The 24,676-nt window shown below is 38.3% G+C and overlaps 1 protein-coding gene across 1 annotated transcript in view; it reads right to left on the reverse strand.

Annotated features, from left to right (window-relative positions):
- The window catches only part of klar (klarsicht), a 495,292-nt gene that overhangs the window by 112,801 nt on the left and 357,815 nt on the right, over nucleotides 1-24,676 (reverse strand). Inside the window, exons 7-9 of the mRNA XM_083124917.1 lie at nucleotides 11,682-11,807; nucleotides 8,516-9,748; nucleotides 3,595-3,816 (exon numbers count right to left, since the gene is read on the reverse strand). Of these exons, the coding sequence (XP_082981043.1) occupies nucleotides 3,595-3,816; nucleotides 8,516-9,748; nucleotides 11,682-11,807 (1,581 nt within the window). The remainder of the gene's footprint in view (nucleotides 1-3,594; nucleotides 3,817-8,515; nucleotides 9,749-11,681; nucleotides 11,808-24,676) is intronic.

The raw sequence follows: 24,676 nt of genomic DNA on the forward strand, positions 1-24,676 counted from the left end.
ACTTGAAGGGTACTATGACTTGAAAACAATGATACCATGTGACTGACAAAGTTGTGAACTTTTTTATTTTCACAAATAATTTGTACTATTGTTTGGCCTCACAATAAATTATGTATGCTTTAGTTTTCAATACATTGCTCCAACCTAAACCCACACGTTGGTCCAACAGTATGTTCTAACGTTTCGCCAACCATTTTCAGTAAGGTTGGCCCAACATTGGGCCAACCACTTTTGGTTACTTGGGGATGTGGAAAGGCTGCTTCCAAGTACCTCAGATACATGAAAAGTAGGAAGAACTACAAGTTTACATGACATATTGCTGGCTGAATACTATGTTGTTGTATGTCCATCTGTTCTGACTTTGCAGAAGAGCTGATTAAAGTTTGACGTATGTGGATATTGAATACACTACAAAATTTACGCAAACATTTTGTAAATGTTGAAAAATCACACCACTACAGATAGGTAGCTTCCAAACGTGATGCATAAAACATCAACTCATCTCTCGCAAAACGTTGGGATGCGACAAAACAGCAATCAGCCTGCGGTATTTGAAATCTAAATTTTACATTAGTACTTAAATTTATAGCACCAACATGGTTGAAATCTCTTCTTCTGTAATTACAGGGGTGGAAGCTAGTTAAAGGGTCCAAATTACTGATTTAACTCAACAAAATACCAAAAACACTGATCAAATACTAATTAATGATCAATTCGATTACATCCAATCAATAAATTGGCATTTTAAAAATGAAACAGATTCTATTAAAAAAAATAATTATCTGACATACAACATTGCAATAGAAAGTCATGATTCGACTTTGGGTTTGTAAGTTCTAAAAGGTGTGCTTTTAGGTTGCTAAAATAGGCTCTAAAAATCCTAAAATAGGCTCTAAAAATCCTAAAATAGGCTCTAAAAATCCTAAGATGAGCTCTAAAAATCCTAGAATAGGTTCTAAAAATCTTAAATTAGGGTCGGAAAATCGTGAAGTAGGATCCAAAAAAACTTTATAAATGGTTTAAAATTCCTGAATATACTGATTATTTACAATCGTTAAAAACAACATTTCACAAGAACTGTAAGAAATTTTAATACATATATATATTTTCAAAATTATCCACAAATCATTTTCAATACTATGCTTGTGCTGTTAGTGAAAGTTACTTGTTGATATGAGAAAAGAATTACATATGTATAATTTCCTGAACAATATCAAGGTGGCTACTCACTTAGAATTCCTTGAATTCCGGGAATCATACGTGAATTATTGGCTCTGGGAATAATGCATGAATTTTGGTAAAACATGAAAAAGGTACAAGCAGATGTTCTCTCTATTCCACTTTTTCCTCCGTAGACGTGAAAAAATGTAACTTTTACTGAGGAGCAAGGACAGTCTCCTTTCTCTTAGTAGACAAGGCTTAGCATTAAGAGTCCATAGTGCGGGGGCAAAAAGTAGGAGGGAACTGCCCCTCTAATTGCTGCCAGTGTGTGCATTTTGTTTTGTTTAGAGCTTTGAAAAACATCACAGGCTTGGAGGGAGAGAAATAGACAGAAAACATGTTTCAAACATGCGAGTTATTGAATTGTTTCGTCATTAAACCGAGTAATTATCTCTGTGAGATATAAAAATCCTGTAAAACCTAAAAAAAAAATATGTAATAACCTAAAAAAAGGTTTAATTTAGGCAGTTAAACCTAAAATAGGTTCTAACAAGCAAAATAGGTTATTTTAGGCACTATAAAACTTAGTTGGTTGTAGCATTTTTTAATGAAATGGTGACATAACTTGCCATCTTTTTTTATTTCCTTGCAAAGGAAAAATAGGTTATAAACTTAAAATCCGAGGCCTAGTCATGATACACCTTTATATTGAACACCAGGCTACAATTTTTGCAAAGATAAGAAGTTTTCTTCTTGTAGTAAAAAGTTAATGAACTGTAAACAAAGGTGACTTGGTAACAAGGTGGTGAATAAGATAGGAAGTAAAGAAAAACCCAGCCTTCAAAACAGAATATATATATAACCTTTTCAGCAATTAAGCAGAGTCAGTGCTCAAGAAAAATTTTCACAAGAGTGCTACCTAGTTGGTGCAATAATGGTTGTTACTCGGTTAGTGAAAATTATGTAAGAATGTCTTTAACGGAACTGGAAAACAAAACTTCTGTCTTAATGGAATGTTGCCATGTATCCCACGAAATGCAATAACAAAAAGTTACAAATTGCAGTCACAAAAACAAAAAATACAGACTTTACGGACCACTTTTTTTAAGTAACAAATTACAGATTAAAATGAAAAAAAAAAAGGCTGAACATTATCCACCCTTGCAATTACAAAAAAAATTCTGTGTGTCTTTTGCAGAAAAAAAATACTTCACTCTCCCATTGATATCAGTAGCTCATTGCAATCGTTCACAAAAGGATGTTGTCTAGTATTCACACCCTGTTATGCTTCGACTGTTATAAAATATTTCTTGAATGTTGGCCAGTAGACAGTGGCGGCTCGTGACTTTTCAAAGATGCGTGCTACAGGTATATATTGTTTCTTGCATTTACAATACTCCCTCCCCACACACACACACTGACTTGGAACCTCTAGTGTACACAGGATTTTTCCTGCAGGGACTGGAATTGTAAAAGTCAGCTTCACACAGCAGCTTTCTAGGTAGGGGCGGAATAAACTATAAAATATTTTGCAATCACAGTTTTAAATTTTCAATTCAAAAGCAGAAATTGTAATCGGAGATCATTTTTAAGAGGTGTTTGTATTTAACACTGTTTTTCTTTCCGAGTTCTTTACTGGCTTCATCCGAAACTCAAAATTTCGAGATGGGACGCAATGATTCCTTGATATCAATTCATCTGGGCCATGACGATGCGAAGTGGAAAGTTCTCCCTGGAACATTATATTTTTACATTTTATTCAACTCAAGATCTTTAAAAATCTTTTTTTTTTAAAATGTTTTTAGGGAGTTCTAAGGTGATAATGAAATTGACCACCACATATTAAAATTTAACTTGTACAAAGGAAAGGATGCTAAAATAGTCCACATCCATAAATTTCAAATGCAAACAGTCCACAGACAGGGAAATCTACATATTCTGTGTAAAATTCTGAAAAGAGGAAAAATTATTTCTGGAAGAAATAAAGCTGATGAATCTTTTAACTAATAACTAAATTAACTCCCACTGGAAAAAAAAATCGTAAATATCTTTTAAACATTTTTTATGACTGCCAGACAAGGCATTCTTATCCCGAGTATCACAACGTATAGTATAAACAAGTGATACAGAATGTCACCAAGCCAACATAATTTTATCCTGCATATATATGCAACAGTTCATCACAGGTTGAAAGTTGTCTCTAATGTGTTGACTTTGTAATTATATAAACAAAATACATCACACACTTATTAATAATGAGGAGGATACTTGCTTGGTATGTCTGATAAAGTTATAGATTCAAGTACGTATTTAAAATATTATACCAAAGTCTCAAACAAGACCACGAATCTCTGACACTTAGTCTCCGTCTGATCTCCAATTGTACAAGGTTCATCTCGTCATGAAATTCTCCTCTAAAAACATTTGACTCACCTTCAGTTTGCGCTGTTCTGGCATGTTCACAGACACGACCTTCTCCACGGTGGGTGTCTCATTGGCTCCTTCGGCAATCACTTCTGCTGACCCTGCCTTCGAACCAATCGTCTCCATTTGCCTGCACGTAGCTATGCTTCCATTCAGTTCTTCTGATGTCTGAGTATCATTATCCGAATCCCCAGATGTATACTCCCCGCTTGCATCGCAGCTGTCCGGAGGCTGTCATGGAATGGAAAACATCAATAGTTAATACATATTCTCATTTTTAAAACATAGATGCTGATTTAAAAGAATGAATACTGCACATGTTAAAATATACAGCTTGCCATATACGATGACTGATGGACCCAGCACACAGTGGAGTGTCACGTGACTGCAACAGCCAATCCACTTCATTTGTATTGAAGTAGTTTCTAGCAAAGGCATGGCCACGTCACTATCCAGCCCCTGCAGTGTTTCTCTCTTCACCTGTGCAGCCATTGGCAATCGTACGTGGTGATATTTACAGGGAAAGAAATAAACAAATCCTAAAGGTTCTCATGATAATGAAATTTCTGCACACACACTAATACAGAAACACTATATAGCGAAAAGTCACTGGACACCCAGTGCTGTTCATTCCAGGTAACTAATAAGATGGCAGACCAGGAATTTACTCTTCGGGCCAGGCTATTCACTCAGTTCTGGTATATTGCTGATGGAATTTTTTTTGCCATTTGTAGCCTCATGAATTGTTCTGGGTGGTTTTTGGTCAAGTGTGTCTGCTGCACAACTGAAACTCCAGTTCATCCCAAAGATGTTCTATGGGGTTCGAGTCAGGACTTTGAGCAGGCCAGCTAAGCACATCCACCTGATTGTCCTCAAACCACGATGCAGTGGACCCTGCTTTATGGGCAAGGGTATTATCGTGCTGATAGAGAAAAGGACCAATTCCAAACTGTTGCCACAGTGTGGGCAGGATACTATTGTCTAAAATGTTCTCATAAACACCACTGTTCATGTTGCCATTCACCGAAACTAATGACCTGAGCCCAAACCAGGAAAAACAGCCCCAGACACTGACACTAGCACAATGTTCATTTGGGTGTCCGGTGTCTTTTGGCTATATAGTGTGTAAAATCCAACTAACAATCGATAGTATACTGATCTGGAATTTTCCCAAAGAATATGAAAAATTCATTCAATTCTTTCATTACTATATCTACATGGCTTCCATGAGCCTTGCCTTTGAAAAGGAAGCCGTTTATTATAAAAATGTACTTTACAAAACCAGAGCACTGAATTATATCTCTCCATTAGTTGGAAAATAAATAAATAAATAAATTACATTCTTAAGTATGAACTATTTATGGAAATATAGCACCAGTAAAAATATCTTCAATTTTAATCTACAAACAGATATTCCTTTATCAGCACATACTGATAAAATACCAATTATTCTGAGTGAAAGCAGGTTAGTGTTTAGTTTGACATTGTAAACCACAACTTTGTGTCAGCAGAAATGAAAATGGCATTCATTATGACACAGTTTGTTGATTTCTTATTCTCTATGTCAAATATATGAGATTGGTCAAAGTATGTTACAGTTAAAAACAAATTGATGAAGAATATAGACAGAGAAACATTGTTTAACCAATAAGTTGAAAACTTAACTGTAACAATAAATAAAGATGCACCCTAATCTATTTTTTTTCCCATTACATGACCTAACTTCATGTAACTTTGTAAAATTAATAAAGTAAAATTGCACTTTAGCTGATATTAAGGTATACAAAAAAGCATGCAATAGGTCCGAAGACAGTAAGGGTTCAATTGCTTAGGTTTTTGCCTGGATGCCAAGGTTAATATTTTCAATATTTAGATAATATGTCCCCAGGTGCAGAACCTGTAACTAATGGTTTATTTTATGGAACACTAGAGAAATTACATTTTAGAAATAAGCCTCTGGAAAGGGAAAACTATTCTAAAATAGAAAGAAACTGAAGGATGGAAGTTAGCTTACGATAAACTTACCAGGAGGAAATAGTGCTGGTCCTTTATCAGCCCAGCAGAAAAGAATAGTAGATTTTCATAAGCAATAGAGATTGCTATTTCTCTCATAGTCTACAGTTATTACAAGCATAAAAACACAGTTTTTTGTTGTGGCATTTCAGGAGAACACACGCTCCCTTCATCAGAGATTTATTTTTAGTTTGACTAAAGATACAGTTATAACAATAGTTAACAGTTTTAACGTATTTGGGATTCATATTTTTTTTAATAAAAAATAATGTGATCAAAAATTATCTGAAATAAAAATAAAACAGACTGCTTGTTTTTCACAGTTAAGTTGCTATATTACAACAATGTAACATTGACAACATCCATTGTATAAGGGATTCTCTTTTTTGTTTAAAAAAAATTGTTAACCATTGTTATAACTGTATCTTTAATCAAACTAAAAATAAATGTCTGATGAAGGGAGCGCCTGTTCTCCTGAAATGTCGCAACAAAAAACTGTGTATTTATGCTTGTAATAACTGTAGACTACGAGAGATCAATTCTACAATGCAAGCAATGCGTACATACAAGAAAAACAATAGAGATTGCTACACTGATTCTATCTATATATTTTCTTTCAGAGATAAATAGAGAGAGAAAGAGATAGAGACAATTACCCAGTAAATTTCCTTTTTTTCTTGTTGGCAGTTTATGAAACTTGTGTTTCTCGATATTGACCCAGAATTGTTACAACAACTGTAGTTACTTTAGTTCACTCTAACGAAAAAACTTATGCAAAAGCAAAACTGAAATGCTACAGCCTACAGTTTTGATTTAAAATAAACTTGAAATAGGCTGACAAACAAACAAATATTGTACAACACAATTTTTCTCCCATCTCTTTAACTTATCCTTTCTGACATTTTAATATGTACAATGACTTTCAATCTATGAACATTAATAAGAATGTAAATGTATTTGTCATAAAAGAGATGAGAGACCAAACGTTTGAAAGCAGTGTATTAATTTTCAAAATGTTATGCAAGACCATCTGTTATAATTAGTATTGATTGATTGATATATTTATTTCCAACCACTTGATCATTCAAGTACAAATTGCACAATGATATGGGATCGGTCAATTACATTAGCTATAGTAATTGAAAATTTTGAAAAAAATTATCCTGATTACAGCCTAAGTACTTTAGGCAACACACACAGAAGATTGAAAAAATAAATTAAAGATCAGCAATTTTTAACTAAAAAAGAAGAGAGATTATATTGAAAGGAGAAACACTCACCAAGCTATAATCATTACAAATAAACCAGAACAATGACATTGCACAATAGAAAAGGTTAATGCACTTCCAATTATACACACAAAAAGTTGGAGGTACTCTATCAGTTTTGGATAACAGTGTCTACCTTCCTCCACAGCAAAACTCAACTGACACAAAAACTCCCTGCACCTACATTCCACACAAGATAAAGGCTTTTCTTAAAAATATCACAGGTTCTAATCAGTAGCAAGATAAGCACAGAACGAAGTTCATGTATTGAGAATACTGAACACAATATTTGCCTTTAATTCTTCCGTATCACAATATAGGATTACATGACAAATAGTGTTAGCAAGCTTTAGAATCTGCTATCGATAAAATGTTTCTCTTTTTTATATCATCATCAAAACATTATTATTATTATGGATGATAGCATTCATGGGCCTAACTTGGGACCTAATTTTGAGGGGACAGAATCAGGTTTGGGACCTAATTTTTGGGGGGACAGAATCAGGCTTGGAACCTAATTTTGAGGGGACAGAATCAGGCTTGGGACCTAATTTTGAGGGACAGAATCACGCTTGGGACCTAATTTTGAGGGGACAGAATCACGCTTGGGACCTAATTTTGAGGGACAGAATCAGGCTTGGGGCCTAATTTTGAGGGGACAGAATCAGGCTTGGGGCCTAATTTTGAGGGGACAGAATCAGGCTTGGGACCTAATTTTGAGGGGACAATCAGGCTTGGGACCTAATTTTGAGTGGGTAGAATCAAACTGGGCCTAATTTTGAAGGGCAGAATCAGACTTGGGGACTTATTTTGTGGGGGTAGAATCAAATCTGGGGCTTAATTTAGGGGAAGAGACTCGGAAAAGTTTTTCCATCCCATAAAAACAGCATCCAGGATTATTTGCTACATAACTGTGACGTTTGCGAAATCACAAATATTACTCTATTACTTCACTCCTCAGATCTCCTAACTTGTAGTAAATTTGAATAATAATAATAAAAAAAATTGGGGGAGCAAGTGCCCCCTTGCCCTGGCAAGTTACGCCTATGATAGCATTGTTCAATCAAGTTTGAAATATATAGAATTTAGCAGCCAGGAGTTATTTGAAATAATACTAATAGATATCCACACCGTGCATAGTTGAGAGAGAGCACACCACATTTGGAGTAAAATCACAGGTCTGTCGTTCGATCCCCACTACCATTAAATGAAATTTGTACACACACCTGAAGACGACGAGAGAAGAGGTGCTCTCTTGATTTGTTATTCATTGGCTTTATTTTACTTCGCTTCTTGTGTCACTTTTGGCTAATTTGCGAAAATGGGGGTGAGTAATGACATGATGAAATTTATGAATGGACACTCGCAAATATCCATGCTGGGATTCGAACCCAGGACCCCTGGCAGGTGCTCTCTTGAATGTAGTGTTAGAACAAGTATAGTTTAAAGCACTAGACAATGTATAATGTCCAATTAACATTGCATGCTAATATAGAACCACTAACATTAAGAGAATTAGTAATCACGAAAGCTTTCAAACCAACTTCAATTTTTTTTTTCTAAATCTAATAACGTTCATCCACTTAGAAATTTATAGTATCATCCGCATTCTATTCTAATATAACCAAGGTAATTTGATACTACATTACCTGTGAAGTCGAAATGCTCTTTCCAACTTCCTCGTGACGATGATTCTTCAACCACTGCTTGATCCTTGCAAACTTGTTGTCTTGTCCTTGTCCAAACTTCAAAGGTTCAAAGTTCCTGTTCTTCATCTTCCCAGGGCTATCTTCTCTGACAAGTTCCTCCGCCTTGCTCACAAGCTCATATATGGACTCCTTGCTGCAGGTACGGTTGCAGATCGAGCTGCCCCCGTTGACTAGAGTGGACGAATCCATCGCACTGGACTTCGAATTAGCCTCACTGTTTGGGGAACTCTTGATGCTGTCATTATGATCGGCAGCTACTTGAACGTGTTTGACACCTATGGCACTACTCTCGCTATCGCTGAGCTTCTTGGCGTTCGGAGAGTCTGGGTCGATCATACTGGCATCGTTATCAGAGCTTCCGGTATCCTCATTGCCAAATTGAAGCTTCATGCGAGCGCTCCGTTTCAGACTCGGCTGGTTCTGTTTCATCTCCATCTTTATTGGATCGGCAGCACTGTTTTGGTTCGGTGAACCGTTGGAACTTCCGCACGTGTACGTCCACTCTTCCTCGGACGACTCTTCCATCGACTTCATTTCATTGCCGGAACTTCCCGACGCAGCTCCCACTGAAGAATCCTTGTCCTGCTTTCCTTCCCTTTCGGAATCAGTGTCCATGTGCTTGAAATAAAATGTGGCAATTTTTGGACCCTTGCGGTCCGACTGGCTGAAAGCTGAGGTGTCCTCGAATAATTTCCCTTGGGGAATGCCTGAGGTATTATTATACACAGAAATGTCAGACGGCTGGATCTGACACTTCTCCAAATGTCTGGAAGACTTATCAGTCTCTGGATTTCTTTGGTAACAATTGTTGTTTTCATTCAAGGCCAATTCTGGATTATGTATCTTTTTGGCAGTGTCAGAATTAACCGAATTCACTGAATATTTATCATGAGCCGCAACTTTATCATCGTTTGAGAAGTGCGTAGAACTTTCTGAAGAGTATCCAATATCATGAATCAACTCCACACCATCTGTCTTTCCACATTTTGTTTCAAGATCAGTGATGCCTGTTGTTCCAACCATGATGCTTTTGCCTGTGTATGGTCCAACGCTAACTTTATCTTCTAGACTTGGGAGTCCACTATCACCATCAATTGGAGAGACACAAGATTCCTGATCGCCTGGTGTCAGGTTGGGACTAATGTCCATCACACGCAACTCGTCCAAATCATCCTGAAAGTAGAAGAAATTCAATTCATCAATTAAAAGTAATTAAACTTCGAAAAGAAATGTTTCTATTGTAAATGCTCTCTTCTAATGAACTAAAATAGCCAAATGTGTTATGCAGAGCATGGGAGCAATGATTTACCAACACATCCTTACCATGCCCTCAAAACTTTATCAAAATTTTTCATTAAGGTCCAATTATGGTAAATCTACTAAAATAGCCCCTTCCCTCAGGTGGTAAATTCTGGATGAACCCATGCAATCCGAAAAATTCTCAAACTGCAGTTATGAGAATAGTACTGACATTACTGAACACCACTCCTAAACAAATCGAGATACATCCAAATTGACAGAAATTATAATAATAATGAAAAATAAGATGTTTTGAATGAGATTACAAGATGATCTTTAATATCAAATACATCACACGAGAAACCGATAATGCACATTTAACATGCCCTTAGATGTGTTTTCTGGTGACATATTATTTTCTATAATTAATGGTATGCTACTTTTACATAAATAACACACCAAATGAAGCAAATTCTCTGAAGGTAAATGGCCTTATGACACATATGCTGGAGAGAAAGTGTGTTTCTTCCCACAAAGCACTCTTTATGACATTCTTTGGACCAAGACAATGCAGAGAAAGAGCGATAGAGCACCCACAATTAGAATGAGTAATTCTGGATAGGTTTGTACTTTAAGGCAAATTTATGACCTTAAAATTGCCTTATATTGCAAGAAACTGAGGTTCAATGACAGTTAATGTATCAAGACACAGGATCTCACTCCTCATTATTGTATTTTTTGGTGGCAATTATATTTTGTAACGTTCCCACACAGAAAAGAACGTGTGAATAGTAATCCCTTTGTTGTAGGATGCTTTCCCTTTGTCAAACCTAAGATTACTTGTTCAAGAAATACAACATGAAACTTCGTGTATCATATTTGTCATGATTAACCAGACACGGGAATAACACAATGCAACAATTGTGTTACAGTACGTCATTCTGTAAAGTTAATGTAGGCCTGACATTAGGGGTGTGCAATGCCAATGCATACTATCGGACAGGGCCTTGCAGTTTTGGGGGTGTCGTTTATGTCAAGAAAATGTAAAGTTGAATCTGTGCCCTAAAAGGCTAAAAAGGGCAGGAAAAAGAAGATGGACCATAGGTGACTTTCGAGAAATTGTGACTACCTGTAAATAATGTTCAATAAAGCATACGCTATGCTAAAGGCTGTATCTTAGTGATTTGTTTCATACTGTATGTTTCTCTGCTAGCATCATAGGTGTAACATAGCGGGGGCAAGGGGGCACTTGCCGTCTAACAAATTTCCGGTTTATTAAATATACAAGTTAGGGGACCTGACGATCATTCGCAAAAGTCACATTTATTTAGCATATAATCTTGGATGCTGTTTTTGTTGGATGGAAAACTTTTCGAATCACTTCCCCAAAACGTAAGTCCCAGGTTTGTATGAAGCAGCCACAAATTTCAACATGCGAGTAACGTTAGCTATATTTCAGAAAGCCCTTGTAAGTAATGACTGTCTTGCAACAAAAACTCCCTGGTGCAACAGAGCCCACTGCTTTCACGTAGCTTCCAAAATAAGCTCACGGTGCTGGGCCAAAAACAAAATTTTGGAGCTTCTTCCAGGAATCGAATCCAGCATCACTCACACCAAAGGGTAGATTGACACCTATTGTCTCCATGGGAGCTCGCTTTTAGGTTGAAATTTGAAAAATATTGATTGAAATGCCCATGGCTTCAGCCAAAACTAATTTAGGATATATATTTTTTTTTGCCAATCATACTGAAGTAAACTACTCATGTACAGCCACATACTCTTCTGGGTTTTAACAATCCCATTAACAGTCAAGACAGAAGTGTCTGTGATTGTACTTATATTGCAACTATAATGAATGGTTACTTACCTCAATGTAGGAACCAAATTTTGAAAACTGTGCTCCAACATGACTCCAGTCTCCGCTCAGTCGTGGATATTTTGTGAGGGGTTCGTCATCACTGTCTGAAACACTGTTTGTTTCTCCCAGTTGCCCCTGCAAAGAACACAAAAAGGAGAATTAGGGAAAATGAATGGTCAGCGAATAATATGTTAAGACAGTTCGATATTATATAAGTAGTCTTAGTTAAGCATTTCCTTGCTGGTTTTTAATACATATATACAAGAAAATAGTTATTGAAATATTGAGTTCAGCTACTAAGATCTATGAACCCAAGCTTTGATATACATTTATAAGTAATTTTAATTCACTGTAATTCAAACGTAATTAAGACACTACTCAACATCTGAAGTGTATATTGTTATTGACTCCTTGAAAAACATGCTGATAAGTCATACAACTTACATCCTATGCTGAAAAACAATCCAAATCTTGTACAGTGTGATGCACTGCTCAACAAATTGTCCATACTAACATTAATTTTCCTCTAGCATTTTATGTGTTCTTAAGGAATGGATTTTTAGTATGCTGGGGCAGTTAAATTCTTACACCTTTCATTGCGTAAAATAAAGAGAATAAACATTGTGAAGGACAATTTACTTAGTAATACTTATGCATCCTACTGTACTGTTTCTCGATATTTTTTTTTCAGCAGCTTGTCTGCCAAAAAGGAATATCCATCATAGGAATTCGACGGTGTGTTTTAATGATTTCATAACTACGTCAGTTTTTTCTTCGCTGCACAGAAATTTCGTACTATATTATTAAAGAACGCTTTATCTCATTTTCTCGCGATCTGTTATTTTCATGGTCCTATTCAGATTGGATGTTCAATCATCCAAAATATATTCCATGATTTGAAATACTGACTTCCCTAAAGAGACTTTCTTGAATTCGTACAGCAGTGGCACATTATTTCTTGGCTAGTTGTAATGACCAGACCGCATGTCAGTGATCTTCACAGTTCTAACGTGGCATTGACATGTATCTTACTGAAAAAAAAAAAGACAGTGACAGTTTTGGATTCAAAAGATGGAAGTGGTTATAGGTTAACTAGCTGAACTCATATCACAACACGGTGACTGCAGCTGTTCCATCTGGCTACAAATGCAATCTATGCCAGCGGGAGTGCAATATGACTGGACCTCTTCCACTTGGACAGAAATTGCAACCAGCGTAGCCACAAAGTGGGAAGTAAAAGATCCACACAGCCGTCCCACAGAAAGGGTGAGCGAGCATTTGCATTAACTATTGGCTGATTATTCAGCAGCACATAAATTTAGATTTATTGACTTGTTTTGACAGAACTGCCAAGACCACCACACAACCCTTTTGCCGCCATATGTTCACAAAGTCTTCCCTGCTTGCAATTAAGGATATTGCATAGGGGTTGCCTTTGCTGGTATTCAGCAAGCAGCCATGTTAGGCAAGAGTGAAGGTGCTTCCTTCAGTTTGCCAGAACTCTATACAGCGGCCTGAAAAGGTAGTAGTGTGGTCCATTATATATGAAGATGAATGAAATTAGTGATGGATTCCAACTTAAGCCCCCTGGTTTCATACAGACCTGCCACAGATGGGCTTGCCATCCGGAATAGCTGGGATGGGAGTCCCCCGGAATCGAACTCTACTGGTTTCCCAGACAAACCTTGTTATCTCCCGGAATGACGAGATTTACTATTATTATGTTTTTATATTTCACTTTGAAAGATTGTGTTCGGCTTCAGGAGTGTCTGTGTAACTGTACATTGATTTTGTTTTGTTTACTTAAAAATTAAGGTTGCTAGGTTATTTTGATCAAGTTGGTTAAATTTTGCATTCACAGTAGCAGGACCACACAAACAGAAAACAGTTGATATTCAGTACATTCGTATCTTCCAGAAACATTTTAATCTAAAGGGTTAAAAGGCTATAAAGAAATCTCCGGGAATTTTGTTCTTTAAAGTTGGCAAGCCTAGCCATGGACGAAGACATACTCAACCTCGGCCTATCACCAAGGTGACACTACTTTTTTTTTTGTACGCAATGACGTCCTGGCGGCAAAGTTAATACATCACTAGAATGTGAAACGACACTGTTGCCAGATGCAGGTATTAAACACCTGAACATGAAAAATCTCTAGGTAAGTCAGTGTCCTGGACAATTTGCTCAATTCACACTTTAACAGTCTTAGTTCCCGAAGCGTTTCAGGCAACCCTTCTCGAAAAAGTTCCACATTTTTCATGGACACGGGAGGGGAAGGACCAAAGCTTTGGAAGGAGAGCGAGGGATGTGGTTATTTTCAACCCTAAACATTTGATATACGACAACGCCAACACGAGATGACAGCTTTGGCAGTTTAAGTTTCCCATAAGGCCCACCAGTCGAAATCCGTAATGAAAAATAACTGCGTTTCCTCCCCATAATTTTTCTCAAGCGGGAACAATCACTCAAATTAGAAACAAACCACCCCTGATAAGGGTGGGGGAGGGGGTAGGCAATTACCGCAATAGCTTTCATTAGCGCCTCGAAAGAGCGATTTATCACCGGTACAGCACGCACAACGTCATCCAGTTTGCCGACACCAGCCAAACACATCGACCCGGCACAACGGAAAGGGGTTACCACACAAAAGATTCATGACGTACTGCTCTCATATTTGCGGTGGAAATTTGACAAATCCTGTTTGGAACATTAGTCTCGAAGCGTCCATTCATCCCCCTTATGTTGTCTGGTCAAACTGGTTCTTTACTTAGTTCACAATGGCACTTGTCAAACATAAGAGCATCGACAAAACCAGTAAGTGCGTGTGGGGCCGCCACCATCAGAGTCACTGGTCGAGCACAAAAAAGGGTATTGTAATTTGGCCATGTCCGCGCGCTAATAACGCATTATATGCTATCACTACACGGTCTCAAAACCCTGAATCTAATATTACACGAACAATGAGTTTCATACAGGCAGATTAAAATATAAGATTTATAGTGTGGCAGGATACTCACTTTCAAAGCGTCAAAATAAAAATGGCCACGGTCCACTGCGTAAATATCAGTCTAGGTACAGTGGTATCCATAAGTATGACCGTGCAAATTATCCATCACTATGTTCGTGCACTTTATTTGACCCAATAAGAGCTTCAAGAATTAAAAGAAAACTTAAAACAAGCTGTTGACAACTTCTGCACCAGCATCCATAAAAATCCATCGCTTAAAAACACACAGAATGGGAGAGAAAAATGAATGAAAATAGTCATGGACAATTTGTACGGTAATACTTATGGATCCCACTGTACATGTCTAGTAGAAATTTGAATGGAAGTTATGTGATTTTAATCGCAATGATGAAAGATAATGCCAGTGATCCTGACGGGCTGAGCGGACAGTTCTAACCTTTACATCAATTAACCACATATCATTATTAGACGAAATTAATCAACTGTCAATAACAATAATAATAATTGGACACCAATGATACTGAAGCTATAAATATTCAGATTTCATAAAAACAGAATTCGACTCGCATATAATTCCTATAAATGAAATAAATACAAATTCATTTTTTCGTGAGAATGTTTCTAATTATAATTTACCAGTAATTTAATATAATCTATTTAATATAATAAATTGTAAATAAATAAATTTTATTGTAGAATTGCACAATATGAATATTATATTTTTAGGATTTGTGAGCATTAGAAAGAGAAGGATTAATTATAACCTTAATAAGTGGTGGAACACAAATTAACTATTCACCATGAATAATATCAACACTTGGATTTATCTTCCTATTTACCATAAGAGTATTAACAGACCATAAGTATTAACGGGAGTAGTATTAGCAAATTAGTAATCACAAAAAAAAGTTAACCAGATAGACAATCTAGCATAACATTACGCGTATATGTTCGCATTGCAGAAAACAATGATTGAACAAGGTGACAGACAATTCGCTTACTATTAACCTTTGCAGTCGGCTGTACAGTGGGATCCATGAGTATTGCCGTGCAAATTGTTCATCACCATGTTCGTGCACTTTATTTAACCGAATAAGAGCTTCAAGAATGAAAAGAAAACTCAAAACAAGCTGCACCAGCATACATAAAAATCCATGGCTTAAAAACATACACGATGTAAGATAACAATTAATGAAAATAGTCATGGACAATTTGCATGGTAATACTCATGGATAACACAGTACAATCGCCGGATAACGTAACGCAAATTGTCCATCTCTATTATAGATTTTTTTTAACATGCAGTCTGTGTTGTTTCAAGAAATTGAATCGTGCTTATTAAGAAGTAGTCGTTGTCCTTTGCTCACTTGTGTACTTGTTTCAATTCATGACATTGCAGGAAACCCTAAGAATAAGCATGGTGATGGACAATTCGCGTACTGTTACCTACGCTGTACAGTTAAGAGCAGGACAAACAACAACGTGGGAGTGGTTTCTGAAGAAGCACAAGAGGAAAGAAATAGCGCGCACACACACACACACACACACACACACAACAGATCAATGGAAGTAACTGCCAACCAGTGTTCGAACTGAAAGGGGGTGGGGTCTCCGTATCTTCCAAAGTTTCCCACATATCTTTCTCTTTCCTTCCAGTATGAAAACAACCCTTCTGGTCCAATGTTTATTGCTACTATTGTTTTGAGTGAGTGTGTGTGGAGAAAATGCAACAGTAATTAATGTACAAAAACGCACCTGTAGTATGAGTAGTCCGTGCAGCCTACGACTCAGACATGACACAAATTGAATCGAGTCTGGATGCAATATTACATGGCAATCAATTACACTAATTACATCGTATTTCCTAGACATTTATTCCTGTAAATAAATGTGTGCACTCAAGACGAACTACCAAACGTGCCCCCACGAGTACTTGCTCCTTTTGTTTCCCGACCACTGAAATAGGATAGGACATAAAGAGGCACAGTTGGAGTGCCAGAAAAAGCAGAGGAACATGTTCAGCATATTAAGAAGCCAGCACGTATAACCCTAGAACTAAACGCAATAAGCCACAACACGCTATATGCGAAGTCAAAACACTCAACACAGGCTTCCCCCTAGCTAGGGACCACCTGACCAGAAACACACACGTCAAGGTCAATGAAGGTCGGAGGAAGATTTTTCGGCTTGTGGCCTCCGGGAATTCTTCGAAGGGGTTCCAGGAATCAAGTTTCAGGTTAACTTATGCACCTTTCCTTTCGGAAAACTAGTTAGGTGGCAAATTTGCTGTTGAAAAAACGATAGACCATTACAGCAAGTCATTGTTGTCTGCTTTCAACCTTTTGAGCGTTAAATTTCTCATGAATATCCAGGGTGGAACATAAAGGTTTGACGTATCTTCACAAAAACGTAATTTTAGAGTTATGAGCGCGGGGACGGGAAAGTGAGTCATCTTTTTAAATAAATTCATGGAAAAGTATCCAGGTAAAAGAGAGGAGATGAGTGCATAATCTGTGCTCATCTTCTAACATTATTAGAATAAAATTGAGAAGGCTTCGGTGGACAAACCATGAGAGAGAAGAAAAGTTTGCATGAACCTTGTTGATCAATTGGCCTTGCCCAATGAGAAACAGATAGAAAGAATGTGTTGGTGCGCATATCCTGGTTTTAGGGTGCCAGGAAGTTCGTTGTGGCAGGGTTGTTAAACTTCCAGGAACCCGTAAAATCTAATGGGCTCTATTCGGTTCTGCTACAGGACCGGAACCTTTTCTCTCGCACAAATTACATTCGGTACAAGTTGCGTATTGTTTGAATGAAAAAAAGGTTCCTGGACCGTTTTTAAATTCAGCCGGAAAAAAGGTTCCTGGACCGTATTTAAGTTGATCCGGAAAAAAGGTTCCTGGACCGAATTTAAATTCAGCCGGGAAAAAGATTCCTTGGCCGTATTTAAATTGATCCGGAAAAAAAGGTTCTTGGACCGAATTGAAATACTTGACAGATAAAAAGGTTCCTTACGGTCCAGAAACCATTTACGCTTGTTGATTTTCTCTCCTGGATCGGAATTGAATTCACTTAAAATTCCTGGACCTCTAACAATACTGAATTATGGCGACAATGAATGAATGAATGAAGAAAACGAGGTCTGCAGGAATATAGGATATCACTAAAAATTAGGTTTGCAAAGAGTCAACACTAGTTAATGGATATTATGTTGTACGAATTACAGAATGCTAAGAAAAAAATGACTATAAATCCAAAAGAGCCATGCTTTCCTGCCCCTGATCCAGAAGAATCGAGGCAAAGAACACACACACTGGGGTGGCTCGCAACACCTATACCAATTTCATCGAGAGTCATGGGAGGATATGATAAAAAAAAAAAAAAAAAAACACCGTCAATATTTCGTGGAAACAAGGTAGTCCTGGAAGTTTGAAGGTTTTTTTTCCTGCTTTGGGTCTATTTTTCTTCCCCTCGGGGGCCAAGGCGATAACCCTCCTTTAAGAGAGGCATCGCCTGAGGCAAACTCCAACATTTACACGCGATATTCTGTGATGATCCCCTCTGAAAAAAGAATCTTGCTTCAGGAATAATAGAAACATCTTTCTGAGCCGTGAGAAGCATCGATCTTCAACTACTTTCAACTTCCGTATTACACAACCAACTTTGTGGTAGTTGACTGCCGAAGCAAAGATCCTGAGGGCACTGACTTGTCCTTGTTCACGTTTTGTTCGGACTGTGAATAAAAGGGGTTCGAGGTAGGGCAATAACTACAAACTTGTGATTTTTAACCAGCAGAGATCGTGGATATATCTGTGCCTACAATGAAACCTTCGCAATACATGTTGTATACCGGTGTTAGGGTAATGTGGGCTGGAAGCGTGAGGGTAATGTGGAAACGTCTAATATCTGCCAGCGGAATGAGCGGGAAACAGTTGTAGAAGTTCCTATTTGTTACGGCAGAACACGAGCAGTCAGTCGAGCAGTGGACATGGCGACAGTACGTCAAGTTATTTTCCCGGATTTGTGAAACCTTTTAGAGGTAGTTTTATGTTATTAACTTAGTCTACCTATCTTGTAGGTATCTTAATGTAGATCAGGGTGTTTATAAAGGGACATACATAGAAGGTATTGGCGGTTTTCAATCAAACGTAAACTAATAGTTTCTTAACGTAAACTACTCAAATTCAAGATGGCCAATGTGCGGGTTACGTGGAAACATGCATATGTGGGTATTGTGGAAACGTTTCCACAATGCCCACATCGGATGCATTGTTTCTAATGCGCTATGTGCTTCAGATGCCGCGGAAGCACATTGGTCGGAAGCCGAGGGCTCTTTTGAAGAAGTGGGATGCTGAAAACATGATGAAGGCTATAACAGCTCTAAGGGGAAAAATGATGGGGTTAAGAAGTGCGGTAAAAACGTTCAAAGTGCCTCAGACGACACTGCAAAGATATAGCGATATGTCGTCTGAAGATTGAGTTTCTTTAAATGGAAGGCGTAAGCCTGTCCTTCCTGATAATATTGAGAAACAGTTGGTGGAGTTTTTTGTTGAAATGGATAATCGCTTTTATGGCAATACTAGATTAGATGTCAACCTATCAACTAGCGCAAAGAAATAACATCCAGCATCCTTTTAGCTCAAATGCTGCAGGTAGGGCTTGGTTTGACCTTTTTATGAGGCGACACAAAAAACAAAATCGCACTCCACAAGCCTATAGGGACCTCGTTCTCGGCAGCAAACGGGTTCAACAAAGAAGCCATAGACAAGTTTTTTGAGATGCTGGAAGCTGAGTATGACAAACACTCTTTTAGTGCTGATCGTGTATACAATGTCACGAAAACGGCCTCAGTGTCGTCCAAACCAAGATACCACATGTAGTTGGACTAAAAGGTAAACGTCAAGTCGGTGCCATCATAGCAGCACAGCGAGGTTCCCTTGTAACTGTCATATGCTGCATGAGCGCTGGTGGAACTTTTATACCACCAATGATGATCTTCCCCAGAAAGAACTGGACTGATACTCTAATAAAAGGAGCACCACCTGGAGCAATCGGAAAATGCCATCCTTCTGGTTGGATACAAATTGTTTGGGAAAGCTTACTTGCAGTGCCAGACTGGCTCTATTGCTGCCAAAGGATTTGCGGAGACCGGAATTTTCCCATGTGACCGGACTGTTTTCGGAGAAAGTGATTTTATCGCTGCCACACCTTCCCTCCCTGCTCAATCTACAGCAACACCCCTGTCATCAGATGAGGACAGAAGTCCGATAGCAAGCGGACGAAACTCAGGACCGGACGGGGCTCCAGTCTTGCCAAATGGAAATCAGATTACAACAACTGCTGCGGTTGAACATCTGCCTCAAAACCTGCTAAGAAAATGCCAAGACAAAATGAGGTTCAAAGTTCCTTTAGACCTAACTTAACAAGCGGTTCAAGTGAAATTGACCTACGAGAAGCTGGTTGTTCTAAATCATTAGCTAACGCCTCTTCAAGCAAATGCGTGTCTCCACAAGATATCATGCCAGTCCCCCTCTCTGAAGAGGAAGTCATCCAACAGAGGTCGTAAGCCAGGCTCATCAGCTGTTTTCACATCTTCACCTTATAAAACACATCTCGAAGAATCTTTATCTCAGGGTAAACAGAAGCAGAAGCTGCCTTTGGCCACAACCAAACCAGGAAAAAACCTAAAGCTCGTCCTACAGAAACATGCAAAAAACGTCTAAAGTTAAATGAGGAATCGGATGAAGAATCGAGTGCATCAACCATTTCTTCAGGGGAGTCGGATTTGGATCTTCCAGTTGGTGAAGAAAAACCCACCGAAGAAGATGCCATGTGTATTTCTTGCGGAAACGCATTTTTCAACGACGTTCGGGGAGAATTGTGGATTAAGTGTCTAACGAGTGAGGAGTGGAGTCACTCTGTGTTTGCTCGATGTGAGAGTGACACTTACATTAGCGATTTTTGTAAGTGAATATGGTTTATAGACCCCTATTTACCATTTTAATTTTATAAAATAATGTTCTCATGTAATAGAAACCTAATATAACATAAAATATTTGCCAAACGTTTTATTTAAAACATTTGATTAACCATAATTGTAAGGTGTTTCTACATTACCCGCAATTTTTGAAGTTTTCAAAAAATGTAGTACAAGCACAAAATATTTTTTTTATTTATTACATACATAATTTTTCATTTATTAGTATTAGTTTCATATTCAAAACATTATAAAGTAACTTTAGGAAAATTTTTAAGCTAAAACAACAATAAACAAGTTTTTTATATGGCAAAAACAAAGTGGGCTTCCACATTTGCACCCCCTCTACAATTTAAGTATTGCTTGGCAAATTGTCCACGACTACACGTATTTTCAATAATTTCTATCTGGCATCCTGTGTATTTTTAATTAACGGATTTTCACTGATCAGTGTTTCTGGATGCAGCTCAGGTCCTTCCAGAGCACCACAACTGAAGCACAGTTGTCTCGCGATGGTTGCGCGGTAGCACACGCCATGTTTCGCAGCGCAAATTTCCTGCGGTACTTCTATGTACCCTCTTTAACAAATTAATACACTGGCAAGACATACTAGCTCCTCATCGAGGTAAGCAAGACAAAACAAAAGCTAAGCTATAAAATTTGTGGTGGTGGATATCAGCTACCAATGTCGCTTTTCATCCTCTACCGATGAACGTGTTATTTTAGATGCAACCACCCGAACTTTTCGTCGATTAATTCAGGAGGTTGTATCGAGTGTGCTGAGATGAAATAATAATGTATGACACATATTTGTGCAAAGAAAAGGGACAGTTAACCAATTCGGTAATAGCAATCATTATTCTAAAGTTCTCATGAAATAAATAACTGCAAAACTTCATACTATCTTGAAATAAAAAGAGAAAACTCCATTGCAAAACAAATGAACACCAGTTTTGTTTTTGCTACCTCGTGCATTTCCATCACAATGGCGAAGGGATCACACTCAACACTCAGCGTTAATCTTCTCCGCTTGTTGTGCAAAATATAGGAAGAAGAAAAGGAAAGCCAAAATGACAGACGTCACGTCCGAAACGAAGAGGAAATGAAAAGGGCGTGGCGTTCGAAACGTGACCGCTGGAGAGCATTGTGATCCGAAAGCAATGACATTAGACCAGAGCGCTCTGGGAAACTCCAGCCCAGTAATGATAGTGGTTAAATGCATTAGCCAGGGAATGCACGAAAAACCAAGGGGTTCAAGGAACAGACCTTACGTCCGTGCGATCTCGTGGAGATTCGCCGATACACTATCGTGCATGAATTTTCACTCTGGGCCAGAATATAATACTTCTGCTTCTGCACGTGACTTGTAGCTCCTGTGGAATGACTAGAGATGCAAAAAGGACAAGTACAAATTCATGCATAAATATTTCCAGTTCCAAGTAAATTCAAGACCTTTGTGAAAAGCTAAATAATGAAGGGTATTAAAAAAAACTCATTTTGTGTTTTATTGTGAAGACATTCCACTAAACCAATCCAACATTGGCATCGTGTGAATAGAGGCAATCCATGCCATTGTCTCAAGGCACTCCGCTAAATTAGAATGATTTCAACATTTTCGGCGCCAGTAGTCATGGGATTGGCTTAGTGGAATGAAATATCTTCACAATTGGCCTCTTGTAAATGGTCCATAAGTTTCACTTGTACATCGGCATTCAACTCACGGGACGTTTCGGCGATTAAATTTCAAATCCAAGTGTACAGTCACGGACACTTCTGGGTTGTAACACCATAATTGACTTTCAATGGGATCATTACAACCCAGAAGTGTCCATTACTGTAAAACTGCGTATTTCTATATAGAAATACTCGCTTAGAAACGCCGAGAACTTTTTAAAAGTGAAAATTTACAATCGTAGGATGGACCACAATGCACCAATTATTGTTAAATTATTCCATTTGCATAAATGATGCAACGAAAGTCCCAGTTTTGTCAAAAAATATTCAATTAGTACATCCAGAAACGAAAAAAAAACACTATACAAGTGCGTATTGACTTCATACGCTGTGCAGAAGTGAGAGATTCAAAGACTAACAGATACGAAAAATGTTAGATCACAGGCTACTAACAAATATTTTTCGTGTAGTGTTTCATCTCTTGAAACTAACTTCATCTATTGTCGGTGGTAAATTTACACAATACGTTTTTCAGCACCGTTGAAGATGACGCTTGAGGTTTCAAGGAGTCTTAACCACAGGTACTAAAACAAGCACAGCATAGTTATATTAAGCTGGAACAAAAGGCATCACGCAGCAAAGCAACATAACTACCTTTCGTCTTGAACAGCTGCGAGATCACGCTTTTGGCTTTTGATTACTCTACCTCGCTCTTAAAACCAACAGTGCCCTTGTCAAGGACACGTCTCGTATGTGACGCGAGGGACAGAGCCCCTTACGAAAACGTGACCCTGCATTGGATGCGCCGATTGAGGCCTGAATTTTATATGTACGGCTGCAAAGTCATGTTGGGAAGTGTAGCACACTTGAAATCAGTGTTGTCATCTGCAGAAACAGTTTACTGAAAAACAACACCGTGTAGGAAACTTTTAAAGATATTTAGTTCATAGTGCTTTTGAATAAGTTTCTTCACTGGTATCATCAAATTTTGTATTTGGATCCAGGAGAAGATTTCGTTGCGTCTTGCCGCAGAGGGAAGTACATTTTATACCAGTGTTGCCAACCGTGAATTTCTTTTTTCGAAAGCAAGTTTTTCATTAGTTATTAAATTTTATATTGCGATCCTGAGGGAGAAATTTCGTTGCGTCTTGCAAGTTCTCAGTTCGTCACTAAAATAATGTAACCACAATTGCTTAATTTGTTACAACAATGAATATCATCTTCAAATATTTACACCTACGTTACACAAGTAATAATTTGATTCAAACCACTGACAGGAGGCGTATGCTGAAGATTCGAAAGGTAGTAGCTATTAATGAAGTTCACGAAAATATATTGTATTGGTCAGTAGTAATGGCAGCATTATATTCCTACGCGTCAGCAAAAATTTGATGCGCCTGGTGTTATGTTACATCCGGTGGTAGCGGGCCACGAGTGGTTTTATTGTTGAGTCAGCAGAACGTGTCTGATCACCTTGAAGACATCGGAAGCGGTGGGGGGAGGGGGTCAATGGATTTGTCACGTTGTTTCTTGATGTATGCTAACCTAACACGTGCGTATGTTTGTGTGTCTTTGGAGGAAATGCGCGCGCAACCATTGCGTATGATTCAAAGACATGAAGAAATGATTTAAAGATGGCGCCGAAGGTGTTGTACCCCGAAAGTTTAGCGGCTAAGGTTATTGCTCTGTAAAACAAGAGGCGTCGAGGGTTCGATTCCTGGTAGAGTCAATATTGATTGATTGATAGATTGAGTTAGTTTTTTAAGTCCACTTTATGCACGGCAAAACTAATCAGGAGTGGACCTACAGTTGAAAAGTGGTGATTCGGACCACTATGTGCCTCCACCGAGTATCGAACCTGGGACCCCTTGATTACAAGGTGACGATGTCAATATTGAATGGTCTCGATTAGCCTGTGTGTAAATAAAGGCAACAAAATGGTTGAGTTCGAAAATCGAGTTGGGTTAGTGGTTAATGTTGTCACCTGGCAGTGAAGAGGTCGCGGGTTCGATTCTCTAGGTAGTTAAATGAGGCCAATTGTTTTGTCCCGCCATTATAGGTCCCCGATTAGTCCATCTGTGCATAAATAGTGTTTGAATAAAATCAATATGGCGGCTTTGGGGTAGTGGTTAATGTTGTCGCCTGGTAATGAAGAGGTCGCGGGTTCGATTCTCTAGGTAGTTAAATGAGGCCAATTGTTTTGTCCCGCCATTATAGGTCCCGATTAGTCCATCTGTGCATAAATAGTATTTGAATAAAATCAATATGGTGGCCGCGTTTTGTGTTTAGCGGCGGCGGCGGCGGCGACCGGGGCGCGGCGCGGGGCGGGGCGGCGCGGCGCGGGGCGGGGCGGCGCGGCGCGGGTGTTTTTTATTCCGCGAGATG

Source organism: Lepisma saccharinum, chromosome 7 (assembly GCF_977018435.1).
Source record: "Lepisma saccharinum chromosome 7, izLepSacc3.1, whole genome shotgun sequence".
Classification (NCBI taxonomy): Eukaryota; Metazoa; Arthropoda; class Insecta; order Zygentoma; family Lepismatidae; genus Lepisma; species Lepisma saccharinum.